The sequence below is a fragment of the Diospyros lotus genome, chromosome 9, assembly GCF_014633365.1.
Source record: "Diospyros lotus cultivar Yz01 chromosome 9, ASM1463336v1, whole genome shotgun sequence".
NCBI lineage: Eukaryota > Viridiplantae > Streptophyta > Magnoliopsida > Ericales > Ebenaceae > Diospyros > Diospyros lotus.
Window position 1 is genome coordinate 36333504 of NC_068346.1, and position 8955 is coordinate 36342458.

General features: G+C 36.3%; 1 protein-coding gene across 1 annotated transcript; it reads left to right on the top strand.

Moving 5' to 3' along the window:
* Positions 1-2093: 2093 nt before the first annotated feature.
* LOC127809560 (coatomer subunit delta-like) lies at positions 2094-8037 on the top strand. Its single transcript, XM_052348434.1, has 12 exons — positions 2094-2298; positions 2624-2684; positions 2852-2891; positions 3607-3830; positions 4212-4454; positions 4559-4736; positions 5386-5690; positions 5994-6186; positions 6331-6484; positions 7092-7154; positions 7261-7357; positions 7791-8037. Exons 2-12 carry the CDS (start codon positions 2682-2684, stop codon positions 7878-7880), a joined length of 1590 nt encoding a protein of 529 aa, XP_052204394.1. The 5' UTR covers positions 2094-2298; positions 2624-2681; the 3' UTR covers positions 7881-8037.
* The last annotated feature ends 918 nt before the right edge of the window (positions 8038-8955 follow it).

Genomic DNA, 8955 nt, shown 5'->3' on the forward strand with positions numbered 1-8955 from the left:
AGACTATCCAGTCTTGGAAAGAAGGTTGACGAGAAAGGTTTCGAGAGACTAAAAGGTCACCTAAAGACCTCATTTTCTCGTGGAAAGCTCCAAGCAAAATGTAAATATGATAAAACTCCAACGTTTGAAATTTTTTTGAAAAATTCCATAAAAGATAGGCATTTTTCATAAAAGTTTTAATCTTAGTTAATTTTGGAATATCAATGATAATTATCATCAACTTTCAAACTCATTTATAAATAAGTGAGCTTTTATTCAAAAAATGGATACGTTTTTAATACTAATTTCAATATTATTTGCAAGTCTTTTACAAATTTAATTACTTAAGTATTAGAGTATTTATGTAGGGACATTGATGTGCCATTTGAATATGTTTTGTCTTACAATATTCAAAAAGGCTTGATTAAGAATTTTTTGATTATAAATTTATTATTGTGTCACGACGACATTAATATATAAACATAATATTACAACTTCTTAATATTTATAAATTAAAAAATAATTTAAGTAATTTTATTATAAAAAAAAATAATTGTTATGCAATATGAATTACTTAATAAAAATTCTCTATGAATTACCATTTTCTTAATATCACTTTGAAAGTTAGCATTCTAATTTATTTACTTTGTAAATAGATTATTTTCATAACTTGGACATTAAATCTTATTATTACTAAAATTATTTTGATAAAAAGTATATATATTTTATATTACATCAATATAAATATATAACACATTACTATAAAGTGTTGTCAAAAATATTATAACTAAGTATCCAACACATGTATTATTAAAGCGTCACAATTCACAACTTAGTGTACCAATAATATTTTCAAAATTGGAGGGAAAAAAAAAAGAAATAAAGAAGAATAAAAGTGCTCCTTAGCTACTTGCCAAACAAGTCTTAGACAATTTATTAGGCACACAAAAAATGTTTTTTTTTTTTCAAAATTAATACTATTTGAAAAGAAATTCTCAAACTACTTCTTAGTGGAGAGTAAGAGTTCAATTTATCCGAACTAACCAAATTTTTTGGTTTGGTTTGATTTTTTTCTTGCATCGATTAAGTTTGATTAATTTTTCTCAAAAGTTTGATTTTTCGAATTTTTGGTTGAAAGAATCAAACTAATTGAACTGACTGAACTTTAAAATAATATTGTTTGGATATTTATAAAACGACGTCATTTTTTTTTTTAATTTTGTGTGTTTTCTATCAGTTGTTTTGATTTTCTTCAATTTTTTTTTATGTTTCTTCAGTTTAATCAATTTGATTCAATTTGATTTATACGATTTAGGTTTAATTTTTTGATTTAATTTGTCGGTTTGGTTCAGGTTTGCTCATTGATTTGGTTTAATCGGTTAGTGAATTTCAGTTCAGTTTGTCAATCGTTTGCACACCTCTTCCCTATTAATTCTCCCAATTTATTTATCAAAATACTATTGATTCTTGAGAATTTTGGATATACTTTATAAATTTTCTTTTTAAATAGTATTAGTTTAAAAAAAGAAAAAAAATGAAGCACAAGTCTAGAAAGATGGTTATGATTGGTAATTGTCTTTGTGATCACACAAAATAAACTTTATATATTTATAATAAAATTGTTATGTTGTCTGCGTCAAACAATATAATAATTGTTCGATGAGAGTAATTTGAGAGAAGAGGCATGAGCTTCGTGGGGTGATACAGCCCACACACCCTTTTGCTAGCCCGCGATGTGAGTAATGTATCAACCCTCAATGATTCAAAGATCAAGTCCATTAAAGGCGAAGTCTAAATCTAAGAAGAAGTATAGGTATACATATTAAAATTTGAAAAATTATATAATCTTTAAGAGATAACCTTTAAAATTGAAAGAGAGTAAATAAATCTTTAAAAGATTGGCGACAATTTTAAGAAGAGAAAAGAAGTAAATCTCAAAACTTAAAAAATTATTATTTTTCGAGAGACGTCTTCACTTTCGAAAAAAAAGACTAACGAAAAAGGTTTCGAGAGACTAAAAAAACTAACGAGAAAGGTTTTGAGAGACTAGAAGATCAGCTAGAGTTCTCTCTCGACCTATTTGGTGATAATGCACAATTTTATCAAACAAAGATTATAAATAAAAACAAAAATTAAGCACTATCACTGCCCTTGGCAAATTTACCAAAGGATTTCTCCTACCTTGGTCTGTTGGCTAGTTCGACGTTGTGAAAGAAACGGCGGCGGACTGGCTGTGGCCTGCAAAGTAGAGTAATCGATCTCCCAGTTCCCTCCACTGCCCTCTTCGGATCTGTCTCTGTTTCTTAGATCTCATCTCAGGTACGATCCTGATTCATGCGCCGATTCGAATTGTTAACACACACACACGCTCTCTTATCTCTGGGGAATTCTCAATAGACTTGAAGCTTTTTACAGATCTAGGGTTTACTTAATCCCGGATCTAGGGTTTTCGATTCCGCTTAGCGTTTAGAAATTGTGATTGTGGTTGGTCTTGCCATGAGACTCGATCAATTATCCTCACTGCTTTTTAAAATCAGCTTCAATTCTTGTCTTCGTTACTTGGACTGACTTATTCATGTATTCATACATCTAGTACGAATGGGTAATTTTATTTATTAACTTGTCTTGATTGTCTGGGTGCAAGGTACTGCTTGGGTTGCGGCTGCGTCTTCAGTGAGCGTCCCCCTGCGTTTTGGTTAAAAATGGTATCTTTTTTTGTTAATATCTGGAGCTTTGAAATTTAGTTCGGGAGGATGTTATATTTCCTGTTGCTAAATTCAAATTGGAGGATAGTTTTTCTAACGCATTTGCAACTTTTAATTTCATTTGAATATTTGTTTGGGTTACTCATTGCAGATGTTTACAATTGCAGGTTGTTCTGGCGGCTTCTATTGTAAGTAAATCTGGGAAAGGTGAGCCTGCCTCTCAGTCTTTTGGGAGTCGCATATGTTGTTTGTGGGGGGTTTTCATTTTTTTTTTCTTGGCGGGTGGGTGGGGGGTGGTTAAAGAGGCCCTTTAAGCAATGTAACAGTGGGAGAAAACTAGGGTCTGAATGTTAGGTTGTGAATTTCTTTTACTTAATTCAGGTTCTCTTGACAAATAATTTTCTAGGAAATGACATGCTCTCTCTCTCTCTCTCTCTGAATTTAACATCCTTTACAGCTTTAGTTGCCATGTTGATTGTATATGCTTTAGTTAATACCCCAGCCAACATAGGAATAGAAATTGTTATTCTATTCTGAATTCTTTAGACATTGGGTGCAGTGGCAGTGAGAACCTTAGGTGGCAGTTGGGGTGCATTTGATTCTGGTCCTGGATTTGTCCTTTTAGTATAGTTTGTTTGACCTTTTGTTCACGCTTTTTAATGGGTGGATTATTGTTTGTTCAACATTGCATCTCCATTATATAGAAGCTACTGGCGTTAATTCTGGAAAAGGGACTGGACAATGGATTTTATTTGTAAATGACATTTTTTAATGGGCAATTGGAAGCAGACCCTGTCTTTTTATCTTCAGTTTTCTTTGCCAATCTAAAGTTCCTCGCGCCCTGGTCCCAGAGGTTTTTAATTTTGTGCATGTTTTAGGTGCTAATTTAATGATTTTCTCTAATATGGGTATTTATTTGCAGCACTTGTCTCGAGACAGTTTGTAGATATGTCTCGCATTAGAATCGAGGCGCTTCTTGCAGCTTTCCCTAAGTTAGTTGGAGCAGGAAAACAGCACACATATGTGGAGACTGAGAATGTGCGCTATGTTTACCAGCCAATAGAGGCTTTGTACTTATTGCTGGTAACAAACAAACAGAGCAACATTCTTGAAGATTTGGAGACACTGAGGCTGCTTTCAAAACTAGTATCCTTTCTGTACTCATATGTCAACATTATTTAGCTGATGTTTGCATCAATAACTTGACTTTTCTCTTGATATATGGATCCATTTTTCTGAATGATGACATTTTCATCTCATTCGGAACAGTTATGCCTCACGTGCTCCTCAATTAACAAGAAAATGAAAGAGCTTAGTGGGGCCTTGTGCATTCTGGTTTTCCCATTGCAAAGCTATAACCCGTATTTTTCTATTCCTAAGTTAATACCAATCAGATTTTTCTATCATGAACCTATGCAACTTCCTGGAAGCCCTTCTAATCACAAGTTTTCTCAGTGGTGGTGATGCTTCTGAAGATATTATTCTGTCATAGATGGAGTCCATCAGGTTTTCCTCAACTATGTACAGGTGCCTGAATATTCTGTTTCATTAGATGAAGAGGGCATTTGCAAGACAGCTTTTGAGATTATTTTTGCATTTGATGAAGTTATCTCCTTAGGGCACAAGGAGAATGTAAATGTTCCACAGGTTAAACAGTACTGTGAGATGGAGAGTCATGAGGAGAGATTGCATAAGTTGGTCATGCAGAGCAAGATCAATGACACTAAGGATGTCATGAAGCGCAAAGCTAGTGAGATTGACAAAATCAAGGTTGTTGCTTGGTGCTCAAAGGAGTCATCTGCATTATTATTTTCTCATTATTTTTGTTTGTTTTATCTGGCTATGTTCTTATATAATAGTATAATGTGTTACAGATTGAAAAGAATAGAGGTGAAAAAGGAGGGTTCATGTCTTTACAGTCAATGGGTTCTGGGAGAATTGATAGCGGTTTTGGTAGCAGCATGAACATATCTAGCAGTGGAACTGGTTTTGGGAGCGGTTCTGGGTTTGGATTGAGCACTGATGTGGAATCCTTTTCTAGCAAGTCTAAAGGTCTGTCCCTGTTCATCTTTGATTAATTTAGAAATATACAATGCCATTTTGACCTAACTCATTACGAATAAAACTGAAAGAAATTCATGAGCCTCTTTTTTGTTATTTAGTTCCTTTTTCTGTTTAGTTTTAAGTGGAAGGGATAGAGTGGACATTTTATTTGGATGATATCATAGCTTCTTATCTAGTTTTTTTGCTTGTTTGGATATTCCATTTTATTCCTTAAAAAGTGCTTGTACCTTGCTCATTTTTCCATTTCAATTAATACGGAGAGTCATTACATGGCAATGAGAAATAGAGTATCCGTTCCTTATTTGCTTGATAAACAGACTCAATTTTTATTTTTATTATGACTGAAAGTTTGCCTTACATGAATGTGTTACATCTCCCGAGTGTTTCTAACAGAAAAACTACCTGCATGTACAGCATTTGCATTCTGTTCAGATTTGTCTTTTTTAAACAGCATTCTTGATATTGGTTTATATGTGATACTTAATGAGATCAGTTTTCATCTTGCAAATATTGTGTGTCCCTTCAAATTCCTGGTTGCTTGACCCTAATCAACAGAATGTATTTGTTGGGAATATGATATGGGATGACTGGACATGAACTAGAGACATATTTTGATTATTTATGGTCGCTTCATTAGGTCGTCCACCTTCATCTGCTACTGCCCCACCAAAAGGTCTTGGTATGCAGCTTGGCAAAACCCAAAAAACAAGCCAGTTTTTGGAATCGTTGAAAGCTGAAGGTGAAGTTATTCTTGACGATGTGCGCCCAAGTTCTGGTCCATCCAGATCAGCTGCTCCACCACCAACTGATCCTATCACATTGTCTGTTGAAGAGAAACTTAATGTGACACTGAAACGAGATGGTGGTGTCAGCAACTTTGATGTTCAGGGAACCTTGTGTCTTCAACTTCTTAACCAGGATGACGGGCTTATCCAAGTGCAGGTTCTCCCTCCCTCACATTTTGGTTTTGTGTGATGTTATATGGCAAGGTTGGGGGGGGGGGGGGGGGGGGGGGGGAGATTCAGAATGTGTGTTACTTGTTTTGTGTTTGATAAAACAGGGCTTGAGCCTATTTGGTTTTCAACTGAAAATTGATGGTTTCCCACTTTTTTTAGAGAACTGTATTGTTGCCTTGATTATATTTGTGTTGTTAAATAGTTAAATAGTCATTTAAAACCTAATTTGTTGTTTCTCTCAGAAATATTAATTAAATGGTATGATTATAACATCATGACTTAATTCCAGGTCGAGACTGGGGGCAATCCAGGCATCCTCTTTAAGACCCATCCTAACATCAACAAAGAATTGTTTTCCAATGAAAATATTTTAGGCCTCAAAGATCCTAACAGGCCATTTCCCGCTGGTCAATCAGGTGATGGTGTTGGTTTGTTGAAGTGGAGAATGCAAGGTGTAGATGAGTCAGTTGTGCCATTGACAAGTGAGTTCTTATTCCATGATTTTTGTTTTCTGGTATTTAACTTCCTTCCCCCCCCCCCCCCCCCCCCCCCCCCCCCCCCCTTCTCCCTCCCTCCCCTTCCTTCTTTTTTGGCCTTGTACTTACTAAACTCTCTTCTTGTCTCAGTCAACTGCTGGCCCTCTGTTTCTGGAAATGAGACTTATGTCAGTATTGAGTATGAAGCTTCATCAATGTTTGATTTACAGAGTGTTGTGATTTCAGTACCTCTTCCAGCACTTAGAGAGGCACCAAGCGTCAGGCAGATAGATGGTGAATGGAGGTGAAATTCTAAGTATCTTTATAAATTACTGACGTGTGTATAGTTTCCAAGGATGTTATCTATCCTTCAGAACTGGGCAATGTTTTCATGGTGCCTTCTATTTTAGTGTTAAAATTTGATTCATTCATTTCAGGAGGAAGTGATTGTGGGTAGATTATGGTGGCATTTTTAAAAGCTATATAGCATGCTAACATGATTGCATATTATGGCCTCTTCGTTCTAACCTCGGGATTTTCACATCATTTTCTATATATGGCATATGAGCAAAGTTAGACCTGAATATTTTTTTAGGACCATTTAGTGTTCTCATACAAAACAGTCTTCTTACTTTTGCTTCTTGGGATACCTTAGATTGGCCCTTTAGGAAATAGACTGGGCATGCCCGTGTATCAAGCTTTCTTATTTACCTGACTGGAAAACATAGCTCAATTATCCCGAATAACTACTCCAAACAGCCTCACATATCAGCATGTACACCCATATTCATTTCCCCACTCTGTTTACTTTAGCTTGATTTGCTACACATTATCAATAGACTTCAATTGATTTTTGTTCTACTTCATAGTTTATAGTGGAACTACTGAACATTTGTATGTTCTTCCCACAGGTATGACTCTAGAAATTCTATCTTGGAGTGGTCAATACTTCTAATTGATAACTCAAACCGGAGGTCAGTCCAATAAGGAGTTTACTATGTTTGGATTTTTTCTTTTAAATGTAGCTACAATCCTTGGTGCTGTGTCGGTTTCTAACTTTGTTATGGAAAAACTTTGCAGTGGATCCATGGAGTTTGTTGTCCCTCCTGCAGATTCATCGGTCTTTTTCCCAATTTCAGTGCGTTTTACTGCTTCAAATACATTCAGTGACCTAAAGGTTTACTTCTCTTTTTGCCCTTTATATTCTGAACTGTAGTAGTTCGTGGATCATAGTATTGCTTGGTAGATAATGTGTGTCTGCATCATCCGTGTATGGACTTCTGACATGCAATTCTTACACTCCGCCCCCCCTCCCCCCAACATGAGAAAGAACAGTTATCACCACCATTAACAGCAGCAGCAACAAGATGCCTTAATCTCATGTTCAGCAAACGCTGATTCTAGCTTGGCACTCAACATTATCTGTGACCATTATATTATACCTCCTGTCATTTTTAACAGTTTTTTGCCAAATTTTTGGTCTCTGCCCCTCTTTTTCACTAAGGAAATTCTAGTCTGAAGATATAAGTTTGTTGGATTTTAGTTGAATGCGTTGAGAGTTGATCAAGTTTACCTTCATTTCTGCATAATTGACCCTAAATCTTTGGCAGGTGGTTAATGTCTTGCCGTTAAGAGGAGGACCGTCTCCAAAGTTTTCCCAGAGGACAGTCCTAACCACGGAGAACTACCAAGTCCTGTGAGGCCTGAGGCCTGTAAAACCATGCAAAAGGCAAATTGGCCACAAATGTTTGTAATTGTAGTACATTGCCAAAGACTTTTCTTGTCCATTTTATGGTTCTGATATACTCTCTTGTTTCATGTCAAACTTTTGGATGAAGTGGCAGTATTTCTTTTCCATTCGTTGCTCACAGGCGAAAATATTGGCACTGTTGGTGGTTGTTAATGGGCCTCTGATCCGTCTAGACCACGGGCTAACACTCGTCGTTTATGGCATGGACTACCAGGGTATCTAATTCTATTCGCTCCCCATGCTTTTGATCTCCAGTATCAGTAGGGACCCAAAGAATTGTCTTCATTTTTGGCATTCCTCTGTAGATCTTCAGATTTCACCCTTACACCAAATTTCATACACTCTCTCAAAGTGAATTGGTTTTAAGAGCATCTTGCCAATTTTTGGTGACTTTCACTTTTAACCCGGTTCACCCTCTACGTGTCTTTTTCGCCTAGTCATTCCAAAGAACACTTGTCCCCAGTCTTACTGCCACTGCTGGCACGGAGTTAGATGGGGCTTTTTTCTCAGAGTCCTGTCATCATTGTGCACTCAATGAAAGAGCTTTACAAGCGACAGCGTCCTCCTTTTTGGCTGATCATCCAAAAAACCCAGCATCAAAACCTCTTAGAACTAATAACAGGCTCTACTCCAGAACTATGCCTTGTCCTGGAAATGAATTGTTCAGACTATATGCTGAATCTTTAAATGTCATGAAAGCTTTCGGAGTGAGGAGTTACCGACGTAAGTGTAAGTGATGTTACCATTACCAACAATCACCTGAGAGCATGCTGGGACCGCCGGAGGCATTTGAAGGAGAGTCGGTTCGTGGCACCAGGTGTCTGTTGGAGCCGGTGGGGGCGATAGTGTAGATTGCAGTTCATGGCCATCCCTTTTCTTATTCCTAGTGTGTTGTAACCTGTAAGAACTCAAATCTCCAATTCTGATTTTCGAAGCAAGATTGGCTTATTAATTAATTATAGGGGTTAGAACTAAAGTTTTAAGGAAGATGGGGCTCGAGTTGCTTATACCATGCCAGAGGTGAT